The sequence below is a fragment of the Monodon monoceros genome, unplaced genomic scaffold, assembly GCF_005190385.1.
Source record: "Monodon monoceros isolate NGI ecotype Baffin Bay Population unplaced genomic scaffold, NGI_Narwhal_1 Super_Scaffold_20, whole genome shotgun sequence".
Lineage (NCBI taxonomy): Eukaryota > Metazoa > Chordata > Mammalia > Artiodactyla > Monodontidae > Monodon > Monodon monoceros.
This window is the reverse complement of record NW_021703777.1, coordinates 103,538,454-103,559,069: the sequence shown is the minus strand read 5'-3', so window position 1 is coordinate 103,559,069 and position 20,616 is coordinate 103,538,454. Positions and strand designations below refer to the sequence as shown.

Genomic DNA, 20,616 nt, shown 5'->3' with positions numbered 1-20,616 from the left:
GGAGGAAATATGGGGATATATGTATATGTATAACTGATTCACTTTGTTATAAAACAGAAACTAACACACCATTGTAAAGCAATTATACTCCAATAAAGATGTTAAAAAAAAATAGAGCTGAAGTGAGAAAGCCTGCAAGGGGAGCAAATTTTAAAGGGAAAAGTAGGAACTCTGTTTTAACATGTTAAATTTGAGATGTCTTGTAGACAATTACATAGAGGTTTGAGTGGGGAGCTGGATACAAGCAAAGAAAGCCTTCAGGGAAAATGTCCAGGCTGGAGGTACAAATTTGTCAACCATCAGCATGTAGATGGGATTTAAAGGCATGAAACCAGATCAGATCTTCAACAGAGTGAAGGGAGACAAAGGAAAGAAGAGGACCACAGACTGAGCCCTGAGCTATTTCAGTGTTTACAGGTTAGGATCAATGAGCAAAGGAGATGGAGGAGGAGCCATTCGAATACCAGGGGCCAAACTGGGTTTATGTGCAGTTCCAGGACACAGAAAGAGAAAGCTTTTCTGTCAAATGCTGGTAACAGGTCTGAGAAAGGAGAGCCTCCTTCTGCTAACGTCTAAAGCAATTATTTGCTGCATAAGTAATTAGCATAACTAATCACAAACTCCCTTCTGTCGTGATCATTTCTAGCAGCACCTTGAAATGTATCTTTGATTGTTACTTGGCTTTTTATGTGTTTATGAGTCATTTTCTTGACCATATTATAAACTCTTTTAGGGCAGGACCATGATATAAATTTCTATGATTTCCATGCAGAATTTAATAAAGGGCCTTGCACTTGACAAACATTTAATCTTTTAATTTGCATATTCAACTAAAATATTACATTATCCATGAAATATTGCCTACTTAATCTATCTGGAAGTGATCTGTCCCTTCTGTGAACTCCAACCGCATTTATTGTCTGCACTTAATCAATTGTTGCTTTGCATTACAAGTTATCTTTTCATAGCTATGGGTCTTGTCACCTCTAACTAGGTATTTTTAGTCTTTTAATGGCAAAGGATGAGTCTCACATGTCTTTGTGTACTCCAAATGGCATATAATTAATTATTAATTAACTCATGTAATCAACAACTTCTCTGTATCTAAAGAGCCCTAAATAAGTACTTATTAATAAATATGTGTTTCCCTGATATATGCTTCCTTTCTTACCTAGTATTTATTCTTTGGAGTCCAGGATTCATGGCCCTGTACTGAAATGCACAGCAATGTTCATCTATGCTTAGTTCATCTATGTGTAAAGTTGCCCCACATCTCTGGCATTTCATTAGAGAGGTTTATAGCACCATTATAATAATCACAGCTGCTGAAATTTTGTTGCTTATTTTTACAGATAAAAGCAGATTAAAATAGTGGTTTATGCATCTCAGTTCTGAGAAGTGAGATGATGAGCACCATCTTGTTACCCAGGCTAAAGGGATGACTTTCCTAGATATTAAAACAGATTTGTGTATCACATCTCTCTTTTTCAATTTTGAGCTTTCCAACCCCTGCACTGAAATGGAAAATGCATTCACTTATCTCCTAACTTGGCCCAGCATTTTTTGACCTGGACTATAGATTATAAAAATTAAAGAAAAATAGAGTCGTCCTGAAATGGAGATTATAAAGTGCTTACAAATGTAACAACACGCGGGAGAGTTTCCATCATAAAACTGTAATTCAAGGATTTTTAAAAATCCCTTATTTTTTGAGCTGAGGCCTTCTGAACAAGCAAAGATAAGAGATTTTCTTACCTATAAAAAGAAGCTTCACATACTAGAATATTGATGTATCACTTCCATACCCAACTTAATCTGAATCCAATCTGACAGCAAACTGTCTTCCAAGATGACAAAGCAGAAAGGTCCCTCCCAGGGAAAATCAGAACATGAACAGAGATGACTCAATGTCAGTTACATCTTGTATATTAACACAGTGACATTGTGCTTGGCAGCACCATTTACTGATGTGATTTTTATTTTTAAACTTAATGTTTTACAACTATAGACTTTTCCAACCTGATGGACAAACTTTTTAAAAAGTAAGGAAAACTTCATTGAGTTTGCTTTTTTTTACTTTTCTAATGTAACATCAATTATTTGACCTTATAACGGAGGAACAATGGCTCAGACTATGTAATAAATGTAGAGATTCCACGAAGAAAGTGAAAATGAAGTCTTTGATCTTAAAAAACATGGAGTTCTAACCTGGCCATATAGATCATGGGATTCTTCATTGTGATGTGATCATAGTAACCATGAAATTCTGTATTTTTAGAGGATTGAAGAATATATGTATCAATGTTTCAAGAAGATTTCCAGCAAGAGTATAGTATTTTAAAGTCAGCACATTAGCTCAGAAAAGTCAGTACAAAGCAGAATCAGAAATTCAAGTGCATTTCTGAGTCATTACTCCCAGCATCTCAATTATAGTTAGCAGGAATTGCTTTGATTTTTTCCAGACTTTTATTTAATATAGCAACTAAAATAAAGTGCTGTGCTTTCTGACTTTCTGGGCAGCATTTGTTTTCATATTATCAGCCTGGCTTTTATCTCTGCACTCACTCTGTGAAGTCCTGTTACTGAGAAGTTTGACCACAGGAGCTGCTGGACTCTGCAGGGGAAAGGACTAGATTGAGAAGGAGGTGGAAGTGGAGAGAGGGACTTAGTTGGTTTTTTCCTCCATTTGTTTTACAATCCAGAAAGATTTCTGGTATTCTAAGCATAGCACGAGAAAGAGCCAAGATACTTGGGAGATTATTTTATACTACAAAGTTTCTTCTAAACAACTTAATGTGTATCCTTATACTAAAAATGTAGTCTCTTCCTCCCTGAAGTCACAATAAAAATATAATTAATTGGAAAGTTTGGCAGAATAAACAAGGTAGAGTCATAGGAAAGGTTTTCATTCTTGCATATAAAAATTTACATGTATATTTAAAAGTTAAATATAGTTAAGGAGAGAAAGGAAGAGAGAAAAAAAATAAGGGCATTATAATTTTAAATTAAACTTTTTATTTTGAAATAATTGTAAATTCACATGCAGTTGTAAAAAATAAAAATTAGAGGGATCCTGTGTTCCCTTTACAAGTTCCTCTAACTGCAATATCTTGCAAGACTATGTGTGCATTGAATTTTGATATGATATTATAGAATATATTATGAATGGAGTATGGTGATTGCTTGCATAAATAAGACATGTCTGTGAGAAATCAACATCTTGATTCCACTTAGTTCACAGCAATTTCATGGAGGAGACAGAGTTGATTTTAAGAAGTTATGCTTAGTGAACTAAGGTGGAATATATTTGAGGCCTAGAATACAATCTGAAAATTTTGGAAGTTAACAGAGACAGATAGAGTAGTTGGGTGAGTCTATGAGACCAGAACTATCCTAATACCAAAACCAGGCAATGACATTACAAGAAAAGAAAACTATGGACCAGTATCTCTAATGAATAGAGATGCAAAAATCATCAACAAAATATTAGCATATTAAATTTAAAAATGTATAAAAAGAATTATACACTATGACCAAGTGGGATTTATCCCAGGTATGCAGTGACAGGTCAACATTCAAAAAACAATTAATGTAATCCATCACATCAGATTAAAAAAAGAAAAAAATCACATGATCATATGATAGATACAGAAAAAGCATTTGACAAAATCCAATGCCTATTCATGATAAAAAATACTCTCAATAAACTAGGAATAGAGAGGTATTTCCTCAACTTGACAAAGAATATCTACAAAAAACCTACAGCTAACTTAAGGGTGAGAAACCTGAAGCATATTTGCTAAGGTCAGGTACAGGGCAAGGATGTTCCCTCTCATCACTCATTTTCAACATTGTACTGGAAGTTCTAGCTAATGCAATAGGTCAAAGGAAATAAAAGGTATACAGATTAGGAAGAAAGACATAAAACTGTCTTTGCTCATAGATGACACTATTTTCTATGTAGAAAATACAAAACAATCAACAAAAAAACCTCCTGGAACTACTAAGTGATTATTGCAAGGTTGCAATTTACAGGGTTCATAGACAAAAGTTAATTGCTTTCCATACCAGCAATGAGCAAGTGGAATTTGAAATTACTAACACAACACCATTTACATTAGCATCCCCCAAAATGAAATATTTAGATATAAATCTAGCAAAATATGTACAAGACCTATCTAAGGAAAGCTCAAAACTCTAATGAGCAAAATCAAAGAAGAACTAAATAAATGGAAAGATATTCCATGTTCATGGATAGCAAGACTCGATATTGTCAAGATGTCAGTTCCTCCCAACTTGATCTATAGATTCAATGCAATCCTAATCAAAATTCCAGCAGTTCTTTTGTGGATATTGATAAACTGATTCTAAAGTTTATATAGTTTATATGAAGAGACAAAAGACCCAGAATAGCCAACACAATATTGAAAGAGAAGAACAAAGTTGGAATACTGATAATACCTGACTTCAAGCCTTACCATTAAGCTACAGTAATCAAGACAGTATGGTATTGGGAAAGGGACAAATAGATTAATAGAAGAGCTCAGAAGTAGATCCACACAAGTATAGTTAACTTACCTTTAACAGTGGAATAAAGGAAGTACAATGGAGCAAAGATAGTTTTCTCAACAAATGGTGCTGGGACAACTGGACATCCATGTGTAAAAAAATGAATCTAGATAAAGACTTTACACCCTTCACAAAATTAACTCAAAACGGATCACAGAACTAAATGTAAAATGCAAAATTATTAAGAAAAAAACCTAAAAAATAACATAGGAAAAAACCTAGATGACCTTGAGTATGGCAATGACTTTTTAGGTACATCAACAAAAGCGTGATCCATGAAAGAAATAATTGATAAGTTGGACTTCATTAAAATGAAAAACTTCTGCTCCATGCAAGACAATATCAAGAGAAAGAGAAGACAAGCCACAGAATGGGAAAAATATTCTCAAAGACACATCTGGCAAAAGACTGTTAAATATACAAAGAACTCTTAAAACTCAATAATAGAAAAACAAACGACCCAATTAAAAAATAGGCCAAAGATATTAATGGACACCTCACCAGAGAAGATATACGGATGACAAATAAACATATGAAAAGATGCTCCACATCATATGTCACTGGGGAAATGCAAATTAAAGCAATGAGACATCATTACACACCTATTAGAATGGCCAAAATCCAGAACACTGACAACACCAAATGCTGGTGAGGATGTGATGCAACAGAAACTCTCATTCATTGCTGGCAGGAATGCAAAATACTACAGCCACTTTGGAAGACAATTTGGTGGTTTCTTACAAAGCTAAACATATTACCATATGATCCAGCAATCATGCTTCTTGGTTTTCACCCAAGTGGAATAAAAACTTATGTCCACACAAAACCTGCACATTGTTGTTTGTAGCAGCTTTATTCGTAATTGCGAAAGCTTGGGAGCAACCATGATGCCCTTCAGTAGGTGAATGGATAAATAAACTGTGGTCCATCCAGACAATGGAATACTGTTCAGCCCTAAAAGGAAATGAGCTATCAAGCCATAAAAAGACAAGAAAGAACCATAAATGCACATTATTAAGTGAAAGAAATCAATCTGAAAAGACTACATACTGTGTGATTCCAACTATATGACATTCTGGGAATAAGAGAGGATTTTTAGGGCAGTAAAAATACCCTCCACGATACCATAATGACGTGTCATTATACATTTGTCAAAACCTATAGACAACACAAAAATGAACCATCATGTGAACTCTGGACTTTGGGTGATAACAATGTGTCAATGTAGGTTCATCAGTTGTAACGAAACTAACACTCTGGTGGGGGATGTTGATAATGGGGGAGGTTATACCTGCGTGAGGCCAAGGAGTATATGGAACATCTCCCCTCAACTTTGCTGTGAATCTAAAAGTGCTCTAAGTCTTAAAAAAAAAGAGTAGCTGGGTACAGTAATAGAAAAAACAGGAGGGCAAAAATTGCATGGTTGCCTATTAAGCAAAAGTGAATGACTATTATTTCTGACAACAGTAAAAGTCTTTTAGTGAAGGTGACAGCTAGAGAAGACAATTTTGACAGGAGTCCTATGACACTTAAAGATTTATGACAATAGATATTTGCTCACCTATGATTTCCTCTATTTGTTATGCAGGCAAAGTTTTAGTAAATATCTTTGAGAAAACTAATTTATCTACCTATCTATGTATAAATGAAAGCTGGGTATATTTTAATAATTACTAGATAAAATACTTCTGCCTTGGTTCTTTTATCTTGTATTTCAGTGAATTATCATGACTGTAATTCTGTTCTTTGTTCAGTGAGATTGGCAAAGTTTCATTTCACTTCATTATCTGAATTCCTCTTTTGAAGAAGTGGGTGTCTGAGAGCTGGGCTGGGGAGGGGATTAAGGAGGCGATTCAGACAGCACTAAGAGTAATCTCAGAGAGTGCATCCAAGGAGCAAAACTAAAACTGTGAGACAAGCAGGCTGTCCAAAGGGTCTGCTGCCCAGCCTCTGTGCTTTGTATAACTCCTGGGAGCAGCTTTCAGGTAGAAAGGCAGCCAGGCCCTGGATATTGAGGTAGAACCCAGATTTGAGGGGTCAAGACAGACACCAGGAATGTCCAACCAGGAACCTCAGATGAGAAGGCAGAAAATGGAAGCCTGAGAAATTCCCAGAACATGTGCTGAAGCTAGAGTCCCCTTTATATAAGACAGCAATGGACTCATTCTGGTGAGTAGGGAGCCATTTAAAATACAGCAAACTCCTAAGGAAAATAAAAATCATTCACTAAATTAAAATGTAGTAACTATAGCTTAAAATTCATAGGACATCAATTGGGCCATGGCCATCTTTCTGTTATATACAGATTTTCATGACATTACAGTATTTGAACAGTATTTTTATTATCATTATGTACTTACACCCTCCTTCTCCCTGTCCCTCTTCAGAGATACTTTGATCTGCTCTGTGTTCTCTCCTCACACATAAGCTTCTTTATCAGGGTTGATATCATAGTTTAAGCTATAGCAACTTCACTCAAGTAGGGGACAGGAACAGGAAACTGATTCCCTGGGCCCCGTGGTCCCTTCCCTCCCTTGCCCCTTTGAAAAAAAAAAAAAGGACAAGTTAAAGTTTTGTCCCCTCTAATTCCCTGTCTTTCATGTTCTCCTATTCCAGGCCTCCCCTCACCCACTTTGGACACTGAGGGAGAGGGTTTTGGTAGGATGTCAATACGGTGTACTATAGGTCACATATATCACACAGAACAATTGCCATCATGACACATAGACTTGCATGATAATACTTGTGGGCACCATTTTCCATCAAGGGGCTCTGCATACAGAGAGAGCTTGATATTGTTCTCCTCAAATTTATGGGTCCTCAATAAAGAAAATAAAGTATTTTCCATTTAAATTACTTTTTGTTATTTATGGCTTAAAATAAAACATGTAAATATATTTCTCAGGGGGAAGAGGTTCCATAAGGGTATTTATGGTATGATTACAATTTCACAAAATATTTGGGTATATCTGTATATACCTAGACAATAAACCAAAATATTTATAGTGCTTATTTCTAAGTGGTGAAGCTATAGGTGATTCTTTTCTTCTATATATTCTTTCTAATGAAAATTACTTACAAAATTGCTGCCGTAAAGGGTATCCAATTTTTTTTTTTTTTTTTTGCGGTATGCGGGCCTATCACTGCTGTGGCCTCTCCCGTTGTGGAGCACAGGCTCCGGACGCGCAGGCTCAGCGGCCATGGCTCACGGGCCTAGCCGCTCCGCGGCATGTGGGATCTTCCCGGACCGGGACACGAACCCGTGTCCCCTGCATCGGCAGGTGGACTCTCAATCACTGCCCCACCAGGGAAGCCCAAGGGTATCCAAATTTTAACAGAAAATTCCAATTGAGCTCTTGTCAGTACAAAATTATTTGTCCTTTTGTCAGAAAATGCAAAATGTCAAGTATAATTCACACAATTAGATCAAATATGAGTGAATCCAAAATAAATACATATAACTTTCTTATTACATAGATGAAAATTGACTAAATGTGTATTCAAATATATATACATAAATAGAATACCCTTAGAGGGGTAAAAAGAAGCTGGTAATGGTGTTTGCCTCTAGAAAAGGAAACTAAATAGCTATAAGATGTTATCGTGTCCTTGAGATCTTTTTGTATTATGTGAATTTTACAAATAAAACAATAATTAAAAACTAAGAAAAGTAAAAACATGTATTTAAATTTCTCTAACTATTATTTTCAATCACTTTTTGGTCCTTTCCTTACACATAAAATCATTTTCCATGGTTAGGTTAATTTACTCTGGTTTTGATTTAGTTTGACTTACTGCCAAAAATGTAGAGTCTCTTCTATAGCCCTATTTGGATAATAAATAATAGGACCAGTTTCCCACCAAATGTCTCAACACTGAATGTTGTGGATAAATTTTGCCTTCTTTGCAAAACCTCTCACAATGCTGTCACTAAAGAAGATGTAACTGCTGGATTTGACCTTGCTTTCAGTTAGGTGAAGTTTTGTTTATAGAAAAGCCTTGAAATTAAGATCAAGTTTTATAACTACAATTATCACAAAACAGGTGTTGGTCAAGCACTGGGTCCAGACATTCATTTGTACCCTGATTCATTCATGCAAGTTCACTCAGAGCAGTGCTTTTCTCAGTTTTCAACTTCCTTCTTCCTGTATTCACTTTTATAAACTGACTTGTTTCTTCTGGGACTGAAAAGACATGGATCAGTTGTGTAGAAAGAAGACATGGAGGAAATACAACGCAGAAAAGACAGTCTTCTCAGCAAGAGAAAAGACATCCATCAGATGACATCCCAAAGTCCCTTCCAGCCTAGCCTGTACATGTAAAATATTTAATTATGTTGCCTCTGGTTTAGCTAAGCACGGTTTGCAGACCATTTCCATGGTAACATGAAAACTGTATGTGTTAATTTCTAAATTTTGACACTAACTGATGACAGGTGGCTTGTGTGCAAAGCCCATGGTACTGAAATGCTTAGGAGGGAAGGAGGACATGAAAAACCTAATGAACAATGAAAAGGTGGTAAAGTTAACGAACTGGTGGCATAAATTAACTACCTCAGCACACATATAAATGTTTATAAGAATCATCTGAATTCCTGAGCATTTATTTACTTAACCAAAGCTTAAAAGCATTAAGAAGTGGGGAAAATGTTGATCAGACATGAGACCTTAGAAACCTCCCACTGGTTGCTATTACAACATTAGTGGAGAGGACATACAGATTACTGGACTGAAGTTAAATTCCACGAGGAAGGCAGAGAGCACTGAAAGATAACTAAACAAAGGGAAGTGCCAGATGTGAAAAATCAAGAAGCTATAAGCAATCTCAATAGCATAATAAAGGAAATATGAGTTAGAGTTACGAGAAAGGTAATTCAAAGTATTGAGAGCCAAAGTTAAACATGCCCAATAAATAAATGACATGTCACCATAATGGAAACATTTTATTTTACATGGTCTGAAACACCAATTCTTAGAATTGCTCCTAAGAGTTACATAGGAAGCAAAAACTAAGAAAGACAACAAAAGTGAAAACACAAAAAAATTAGAGAGCATACACAAGAGTATAGCTCAGCAATGGCATGTATATTGGTGACACCAGTTTAACGCACCAGTGTAGTAGATGGTGTAAAATTGAGAACCTTTTCATTCTGAATAAACATCTTATTCCATATGATACAAAAATGGATTATGAATTCAAAGGGACGTATTTTCTTATATATGTAGTCTTTTTTATATTGATCATTAACTCATCACAGGGACAGAACTTTGGTAAATTGTGCTTATTTTGAAACATGTCTTAATCACCTTTGCTTTTATACATATTAAATACTTCATATTCAACTTAAAAAGAGAAAGAAATAAAGATAGAGAATATAGACGACTCTTTTAGGATCAAGAGAGAGTTTGTGTTTTTGTTTTTTAAGATAGACAATGATGAGAAAGATCCAATAGGGAGAGTAAAATCAATTATGCAGGACAGAAAAAGGACACTGTCAGGACTAAAATTCTGGAGTAAGCTTGAGGGGGTAGAATCCTGCATTAGTAGAGAAGTTTTCTGGCCAGGTTATATGGGTAGAGATGCAGGTAGTTTGGTAGACTTGGTGATGGAAGTGTGTGAACCTTCTTACTGTGTCTATTTTCTCAATGAAATGATGGAAAAGTGTGTTAGCTGAGAGTTCAAAGAAAAGAGGGAGTGTTTGAGATGTGAGGAGCAAGAAAAAGATGTGAAAGAATACTTTCAGAGACATTACTGGGGGGCCCACTTGAAGGAAATGGTCATGAATTTTAAGAGATTGGTTCAGCTGCATGGATAAAGGTAGAAAGTAGGCAGAAAATGGAACTTCATGGAGGGCAGGTGTTTTCAGGCAAGTAAATGGAAAGAGAGCAAAAAGGGAATTGAGTTCATCTGCAAGGAGTGATTTTTAAAATGAAGGACCCATGGGAACTAAACCAGGTGCGGGCTTGATGAACATGTGAAAAGGCAGTGATGAGCTCAGTAGGGTGGAAGTCCTGGCGGCATCAGGAAATTGTCGGCTATAGCAGCGGGAGTGAGCTGAAAGAGAGGACATGGGGGTTAGAGAACGGTAAGCCTGGAATTCTGATTCTGAGGGTGTGAAGTTACTGATAATGATGGTTGTAGGATGTGGCCCTGGAACGAGTGGCTGAGATGGGGTTGAGGAAAGATCGCTGGATATAAACCAGTCAAATAACTGAGTGAGAGACTGGGAGGCTGCGTGGATCGTTTGCCTGAATATTGAAATTACCAAAAATGGATGGCAAAATTAGGTAGAGAGAGAGAGAAGTTATGGAGACATGGAGCTAGGTTTAAAATTTTTTCAAAGATAGGAGTGACTGGTTAGGACTGTACCGTAAGGGAGGGTAGATAGTGGTAGAGTCTAAAGCCACGTGCATTTAAAATCAATATTTGAATAATTTGAATAATTATTCAAATAATTATAGATATCTATTCTGGATATCTACCAGAATAGAGGTTGCATCAGTGCAGCTAGTTTATATTAAATGAAAAACACACCAAAAATATTTTTATATATTTAGCAATGAAACTTGAGAGCAAATTTTTATCATGACCATGAATGTTATTCCTACTTTTACAGGATTACTAAGAAATTTCCAGATTTAGAAAGTTGCCTTCTAACTTGAGAACTGCAAGAGGATTAAATCAGAATACTAATGAAGTGTTTGGAACAGGACCCAACAAATTGTAAGTACCTAATAAAAAGTCATGAGGGAAGAAAACTAAAGATGACTCCCTATGAGGAAATATGCCAAGCCTGCTTTGCCACTTTTCTTTATACATTGTCCTAAACCAAACAAAGAAAAAAAAAACCTTTTATATCAAAGGTCACCTTGATCTACACTGGTTTTCCCTGATTTGTAGACCAGACACTTTTTCTATTATTTCTGAGAAGAGTCTTGTGCTAAGAAATATAAACTTTGCTTCTGGATGTTGTAAGTACTGGGGGAAAGATTGAATAATTGATGCTGGAACTATTGACTCACCATATTTTTATAATCATGGGGTACATGTTACAATGCCAAACCCAGAATCCACAAAGTTGGATATATCTGACCACTTAAACATGGCAAAAACAAACGAATAAACCATAAAGAAGGTTTTGACTTTTTAACCTTAATCAAGGTTAGAAGGCAAAGGACAAACTGAGAAAATTAGCTTCAACGTGCGGGGTTGAAAAAGAATATCCCTAATGTAAAAAGAGGTTTTATAAAACAATAAGAAAAAGACAAGCCATAATTTTTTTAAAGGGCAGACATGGATATGAATAGGGATTAAATGAATAGAAATGGCTGATGAATATATAAGAAGATATTTGTCAGAAGAAATCGAAGGCACCTGGTCTTCATTGTTGTTTGTAAAACCAATAATGCTCAGCTTTGAAGAGGCTGCAGAGAAGCACCCTCTCAAGCAATATTAATGGGAATGAAAATTAGAACAGTATCAAGTTTTTGGTTGTCAGTTGGCAATCTTTATCAAAATCCTAAATATGCATATCCTTTGACCTAGCAATTCCACTTCTAAGAATTTATTCTATGCAGATAAGGTGACGGTACCCAAAATATGTGTGTCTCCACATCAGTAACAGTAGAAAATCATTGCAAAGTGTTAGAGGCCATGAAAAGATACACCCAACAGACTGCTGAATGAAACAAGTATGTTACAAAGTAGCATGTGTGGTTCTGATTACATTTATGTAAAAATATATATGTGTGTGTTGATATGTAAGTATCCAAACTGATGTCTGAAAGGATGTTCCCAACCATGTGAATAGCGATTATCTTTGAGTAGTGGAATTTCTGATCATTTTTACTTTATGTTTTTGTTTATGGTTTTTGTATATTGTTTGAATTGTATATGAGGACCACTTACCGCTCTAGTGACCATATATATATACACACATAAACATCCTTGTATCTTTACTCTAATTGCCTGAAAGAAATTCCCTGAAAAGGCCTTGATTAAAAAGGAGGAGAATGATTAACTTACAAACACCTCAAGTTTTGTCTGAGGACAGTCCTATCAAAGAGAAATTTTTTATCTTACATTCAGATTAATTTCTGTGTTGAATTTTACTTAGTTAATAGTCATAAGTTTAATTGAGCTCTCAATGTAGGGGAGAAAAAAACCCCCCACATTTTTCTCTTCTGAAACCTTGACTTCTTTGGATCAAATTAAGTGCGTTGTTCCTAAACTGCTAAAAACTCATTGCTCACATTTTGCTAGCAGTTCCACAGGAATCCAAGAAAGAACACATTGAAATTTCAAAATGGCAAAAACTGAGTTTCCTTTCCCCCATAGTTTAGAATACAGTTTCCTTGACTCTGGGTGTCCCTGTGTTGACAGAAGTCTGAGTCTGAGGATGCCTCTGCTAGCTCACACCCAGGGCCTCAGGGGCGGAGGCCCATCACTCCACCGTCGCTGTGGCAGAGGGTACCCTGATGCACTTGAGTGCCGATTTCATGGTGCTGGTGATCCTGTTTAGGATATGGGTGGCGGCAGGGGGGACCCTCAAAGTTGCATTTACCTGTTTGTTTCTCAAGGGCTGAACCACTTCTCGAATGCACAGGTCTAGATCATTGAGATAGTCTTTTTCTGTCTGTATCAGCTCCTTGATGATTTTCGAACGCTTTGCCATCATTCTCTGATGTTCCTTCTCCTGAGTTAGGGTCTCAGCCGTGGAACACCCAGCCTGTGAGGTCATCTTTTCTGTTAAATGAAAACATGTACGTGTGAGGCATTCTGTTGAGATTTCTGGTTCCTTCATTACAAACAACGCCACTGCAGGATTATTGTTAGCAAGGGAAAAGGCTTAGAGTGTCTTCACGTGTGTTCTTGGGAAGTGATGTGTGGAAGTTTCCCTTAAGGTTGGAATCCTATGAAACTATGAGAAGGAAGAGGTGTGAGAATGAATACTTCTAACAGGTCAGTTAAAAAATATTTGACATAGGGCTTTCCTGGTGGCGCAGTGGTTGAGAATCCACCTGCCGATGCAGGGGACGTGGTTTTGTGCCCCGGTCTGGGAAGATCCCACATGCCGCGGAGCGGCTGGGCCCGTGAGCCATGGCCGCTGAGCCTGCGCGTCCGGAGCCTGTGCTCCGCAACGGGAGAGGCCACAACAGTGAGAGGCCCGCGTACCCCAAAAAAAAAAAAAAAAAAAAAAAAAAAATGACATGTCTAGTCTTTAAAATATCCCATTGCTACTATATTAGGTTATAAACCTGGTCTTCAGCTAGAGATAAAATGCATAAAATCATAGTTCAGAATTTCTTTTGGACACATTTAAGTCAAGGGAAGATTTTTAATTAGTAAGTGGAACACCTTCCAATTTTGTCTCTATTATTAAAAATAATTGCCCCTCATTCTCAGTGGGTGGTACACAAATCTCCATGAAATGGAAAACAATTGTACATGATTGAGATTTGTCTTTCAGTTCACAGTTAGAATCTCTGATGAGTGAGGCAGTGGTAGGTTAAACAAATTTCAACTAAGATTTTTCACAGCTCATCTTCAATGGGATGCATATCTTGTTATTTCAGAATACTTGAGTTGCCAAACGGAAATTTTTAATTAAAAAAATCACAGTGCTGAGGAGATGTTGAGATAAATGGGAAGCCTCACATGTAGCCAAGGTTTTATATAAAGTAAAATGTAAGAAAGCTAAATATCTTCAAGGATGAGCTTCCCCATGGTGATGTAAAATTTTGGAAGCCACAACTAGGTCACAGATGAAATCAGAGCAGTGACAGATAGTGGGGCAGTGTGTATGTGTGTGTGTAAATGGATTTGCTTCAAGCCTGATGTCATCACAAACTTAATTTTCATTGTAGTCTCTAGCTGCAGAAGTAATTTTATTTCCTTTAAAACTAATATGATTCTAGTAACTGATGTGTAAGACATCTCTAATGCTGACACTACTTCCTAAGGATGTAGAGCTTTACAAAAGGGCTTAGAAAGACTCTGTATGGGGGAAAAAGTGCACAGATCACACTTATGGAAGTGGAAATAAAGAGAGGATGTTCTCTTGGCTGACCCCAGAGCTAAGACAACTGGAGAAATACTATCATAGCAGAGTTAATGGTTCAACGTAAAGAGACTGCCCCTAGAATGTGAAGAGACACTAAGAATAGTGAGCATTCCTCTGTCCCTGGCCCAGTCATTTCAGGAGTCCCAACAGAGGCTTCATAATCAAACCTCGGGAAGCATACTGTGGTGGTAATTCCAGCATTAGTTTGGAAGATGGATAGTATTGGATAGTATTCAATTGGATAGTAATGGATAGTATTCAATTATTATTTAATATTACCTCAAAAATAAAAGGGGCACTGCTGAAAAAATGTTCTAACCGATGTCTGCTTTTCCAAGTTCTAAACATTTTGTGCCTTACAAATAAGGGGGGCCTAGCAAGGAGAAGGGAGTCTTTCCTGATCTTTGGCCAAGGAATATTCCAAAAATACATTCTCGGGTTCTTTTTAGTTCTCAATTCCAGGACTCAATTACTACATCAATTTAACTTATTTTACAGATTTCTCCAGTTGCTGCACTTTAAATGTACAATATCAGATTTTATTAATTAAAAATTAGATTTTCCAATCCTGCTCAATATCTTGTTAGGAATCAAGTTAGGGGGTCACAGGGGTGGAAATAAAATGTCAGTCAAGATACTCAACTTCAGAAACTTCTCCCTTCAGGGATAAAAACCTGCTTAGAGAATTCAGAGTGGAGCAATCTTGAGAGCTACCTTTGTTTGTTCTTTTGACTCAAATTTATTGTGGGAACAAAGACTTCCGGTCATTTTCCGATTGTTTCCGGAAAACAATCATTTTCCCGTCTGGTCTCTAAACACGGGTTCTGTTCGCATTTCTTAAACCAACAAACTCTCTGCAATGCATTGTGGGCACAAGCTTTGTTTTTATAAGATCCTTCTCAACCTTTAAAACGTTTACATTTCAGTTATACTACGTTTTTACACGTAAAACTACTTGTAACACGGGAATATGACCAATATAGATCACCCAAATCAGCAGTCAGCCATAATAATCTTTTATTTCTAGATAAAGCAACAGAGGAGCTAAGTATTTAGGAAAGAAGGAAAAATAAATCTTTAGGAATGACTATTTTCCAGTAGTTAGCATAAACTAAAAGACTGTGTCAAAACTAAAGGGAAATGGAGGCTAAAAGGACATTTAGATAGTTTTAACTGAAATATGCTACTGTGAATGAAAACGGTACCACGTAAGTGACCTCCCCTTGCCCAACCTCTTTCTTTTACCCTCGAGCTTTATTTTTCCAGCAGTGATGATAAATTTTCACTATTCTAGCTACAGATTTCATGAGTAACATATGTGGAAATTCCTGGCCAAGAAAGTTTATGTAAAAGGAGTTTGCTGCAGTTTGGGGAAAGGATAACCAGACTTAAGATCACCTCTGCCACTGTTCACAGAGAGAACTTGGTGGAGTAAAAAAAAAAAAAAAGTACTTATTCTCACAGAGCCTCAGTTTCCTCATCTGTAAACTAGGAATGAAAACCATCACAGGGTTATCATAAAGACTGAATTAAATGAGCAACGGTATGTGGAAGCTCCTTAAGGTCTTTAAAACCACATAAATGTTAGTTATTTCCACAGACATGGGAATGACAGGGTTCTTTCTCTCAGCTCTTGAAGTTTTCCGCCCCTTAGGGCAAACAGTTATCTCATTATTTTATAGTTATCAACTCGTCAAGAAAAATGCATGACTCCAAAGTGGGTGGACAGCTATGTTCAGATAGGAGAGGAAGAGAAGGAAAAATAGGGGCATCGCCCATGGAGGAAATTCAGAATAGAGCTGGTGATTGGAATCCTGGGTAGCTCTCCTGGGCTGGAAGTATGTGTGGGGAGAACCCTGGTCTTCTAGAGAGATGAAAAAGCACACCTGAAGGCACGGGCATGGCTGGGGAGGACTGATGACGGTCTCCACTGAGAGCCCACGTTTTGCTTAGAGTTCATGCGCACTCTTTCTGCTTTGCTGTTGTTGCTAGTGCTGCTGCTGTTTTGGGGTGGGTTTTAAGGAGAGGTGATTGATTTAATTCTACCAAGTTATAGGATTATATATATTTTCAAGGTTAAGTGCCTAGACTTCGCACCACACTTCCTGGATTCAAACTCCACCTCTAACATTAGGTATGTGACCTTGAACAAGGTATTTAACTCTTTGTGCCTCGATTTCCTCATCTGTAAATTAAGGGTAATATTAGTAAAACCTTATAAAGTGATTGTGAAGATAAAATGAGTTAATGTTTGTTAAACACAACAGTGCTTGGAAGAATAGTAGATATTGTGTAAATGTTTGCTATTATTATTAGATGCAATTCCTGTTTATTAGCTGTAATATAATTTTCACTGTATTTTTAGCTGCATTCCAGTTTAGTGTATAAACTTCCCAAAATATTTTCATGCACATATATATATATACATATAGCAGTTAATTGTTTTTTTTTTTTTAACAACATATACTCATATACACGTTCCTCTACAACTTGCTTTTTCAACTTTAGCATTATATGGTGGTAATTTTGTTTGGTAAGCATGTATATATATACATATATCTTTATTCTTTACAATAGCAATATAGTTGTCAGACACTGCTATTTGCCTGTCCAATGTCTATTCTCCCATTTATCTTTTATAAATTGAACCCTGAATAGATAGAAATGCTTACTTCTTAGATTCTTCTTAAAACTATGTCTCATTTATGGCAAAAGAGAGATGTAAGCAAAAATCTGAGAGGTGTTTCAGGAGTCTGTAAAAAGGCAAACTTGGTTGGGATGCCCCTCCTTCCATCCTTCACCCCTTATGTTTCTTGCCTCTTTTTTATTGCCCGGAATGTGGATGTGAATCCTGAAGGTGCAGCAGCCGTGCTGGAACCATGAAGTACTAGCCACAAAGATTAAGACCTATACACAATGGATGGCAGTGTATGGAAAGATGTAAAGAGCCTCCTTACTCCTAGACTTCTTGAATGAGACACATAAATTTCCATGTGTTAAGCCACATTTTCCTGTTGTTTTTAGGAAAGTTTATTAGTATATGACAGAGATTTTGGTATCTAGAAATTTAAGTGCTGCAAATAATGCAACCTGTAATGTGAAAGTGGCCTAGTGGGGGAGGAAGGATACCAGGAAGACATTTGTAGTCTGGAGAGTTGGTGACCATTACCAGCCAGTGGCAAAATATTTGGTAAATCTATATTACCGCATACTAAGGCATATAATTAGAGGAAATGGTAGAAAAAATCAAAATGTTGGCATGTTCTGATTCTTCCTTGCCATGTTCAGCAAAATCATACAAATGAGATATGAACTCAGACCATGGCTAGGCAATCTATAAGGAGAGATAAAAGAAAACACCTAAAAAAGATATTCTGCTGGTGGCCCATAATTTAAATAGGCTGAAGCCCCAAAATTGGATTGAAAATTCCAACCTCAAAGGGAAGCCCAAGAGATAGCTTTAACAGGAGGTAAGACTGGTGCCTCAGGGCTTCCTCTTCCTTGAAGAGTTTTCTGTCATTCCAGAGCGGGAAAGCACACCAGCCTGGATAAATTCGAGTGGTGTCTGAAAGACTCCCAGTGGCCATCAGGCTAAGGGCTTTCTATTAACATCAAATCCCACCTTGCTTGAGCCTCAGCTGTGAGTCTGATTCATGGATATCTGCTAATGTCCTGTTGCATGTCTTCATGGAGAAACTTCTGGGCTTCAGAAAATATCTCTGGATATCAGTGGCCTTCATACCTAGACGTTAGTGGTCCTGACTTCCCTTTCCACTATTGATACACTTTCTCCTGGTTTCTATAATCTGGATTCTTGCTCACTGTAGTAGGCAGAAAATGGACCCCCAAGGATGTCTACACCTTAATCCTTGCACCCTGTGAATATGTGGCCTCACACGGCAAAGGAGACTTTGCTGATGTGATTAAGGTCGCAGACTTTGGGATGGGGAGATTATCCTGATGGACCCAATCTAATCACATTAGCCCTTGAAAGCAGAAGAGCACACAAGGAGAGGTGAAGACTGAGAGGGACGTGACCCACCAGTGCTGGTTTTGAAGATGGAGGAAGAGGGGCTAAGGGCTAAGGAATGCGGGTGGCCCTTAGAAGCTGAGAACACCCTTTGGTTGATGGCCAGCAAGGAAATAGGTACCAACAACCTAAAGAGTGAGGAAAGGCTTCCCCCCTCAAACCTCCAGAAAGGAGCACAGATCTACTGACCCCTTACTTTCAGCTGTGAGACTCTAAGCAGAGACTCGGCCACTCTGGACTTCTGACCAACAGAAACTGAGATAATACATATGTGTTAGTTGAAACCACTAAATTTGTGGTGATTTGTTACAGAGGCAATAGGACACCAATATCCCCACATAATCTAATCCCTGAAAGATCACGGTCATTGTTCAGACTGGTCGTCTTAAGAACTTGAACTACATGTAAGTTTCCTCCCACCTTTCAGTGTTCCTTAAGGAATCTTCCCAAGCTACTAGTCCAAGATTGCCTGTGCCACAATAGCTTGAGTTTCAGTAGTGAAATAAACATGAGATTGTCAGTTAGACTTTTTCTTTCAATATAGTTTTTTTCATCTTTGTCTAATGTCTTGGTTTCCAGTACAGGCCAGAAGAATCACACTTGGAGGATAGGTACAAGATTGTACAAAAGTTTTCAGTTAAAGAGACATCAGTAATAAACCAGACAGTCCTTGTGTTCTAATGCATTATTGTCTTGAATTCAGTTTAATAGTTTCCCTAAGCAGCCACACAATAGCTCAAGTGGTAGTTCCAGCTGTGGCAGTGGCTCTGAAGGTCATGGCAGTAACAATAGCAAAGAGAAGAAATAAATGACTATAGAAGAAAGGCACACCACTCCAGGTATATTTCACAAATCATGAAAAATGAATCCCAGCTTGACTGGTAGAGATTCAGAGACATTTAAAAACACCAGATAAAACATTTAAAAATATTTTAAATGAATGAATAAGGCTTCAAAAATGTGTAAAAAATTCTCTGAGGGCTGGAGTAAACTTTAAGTGCAGTCCAAGGAATTAAGTGAAGTTAAAAACCACCAAATACCCTGGAGACATCTACAGACACTGGTGTCCTAAGAGGATGAGAACTTCGTGTGTCCACAACGAGGAGACAGGACATGGTGGAGATGAGATCTGGGCTAGGTTTCTGAGCAGTGGGGAACCTGATTAGAGAAATAGCATAACGCCAGGAACAGAAAGGAAACATACTCAGGAAAAGGTGAACTGGTTCAGTACAAATAATGCTCCAAAGGGAGAGACATCAGTAAAAATTGTCTCAGCCATACCTCTGGGTGATGATAAAAGAAAAAAAAAGGGGGCAGGAGCGAAGGTTCCCTAATAATTCAGGGACAGTAATTGGCTCTCATATGGGTTTGGGGCCTGGATTCATTGAACATTTCACAAATGATTATTAAGGGCCTACTATGAGCCTGAAAGTGTTCTAGGAGCTGAGGATACAGCAGTTTAAAAAATATTGGAAAAAAAAATCCCTTTTCTCATGGAGATTAAATTTTAGTGGGGAAAGAAGAATATAAATAAGTTATTTAGTATACTAAAAGGTAATAATTGGTATGGTAAAAAAACACAGCAATGAGGGCCTCTAGGAAATGCCCAAAAGGTATGCAATTTTAAATAAGATGGTGGGGAAATTTTCTAATTAAGCAAACACTTGAAAGGAGACAGAGAGTCATGCAGGTGTCTGGGGTACATAGATTTCCTCAGAGGAACCAGCCAGTGGAAAGCTTTAAGGTGAGAGTGTGCATGCCCTGTCCAAGGATCAGGAAGGAGGCTGGTGTGACTGAGGTGGGTAGATAGCTGGGAGGGAGTAGGAGAGATTAGAGGAGAGGGCAACTTTGCAAGTATTTTAAACATTTAAACATCTTTGTAGTGATGCAGAAAAGGTAAAGGCATTGGAGTAATTTAGATGTTTTTCAATTAAGAATGCATGTTAACATTTCA

At 37.3% G+C, this 20,616-nt stretch overlaps 1 protein-coding gene across 1 annotated transcript in view; it reads right to left on the bottom strand.

The window, feature by feature from the left end:
- Positions 1 to 20,616, bottom strand: part of ARHGEF38 (Rho guanine nucleotide exchange factor 38) — a 151,295-nt gene that overhangs the window by 99,091 nt on the left and 31,588 nt on the right. The window contains exon 2 of the mRNA XM_029234718.1: positions 13,133 to 13,314. Coding sequence (XP_029090551.1) covers positions 13,133 to 13,314 — 182 coding nt within the window. The remainder of the gene's footprint in view (positions 1 to 13,132; positions 13,315 to 20,616) is intronic.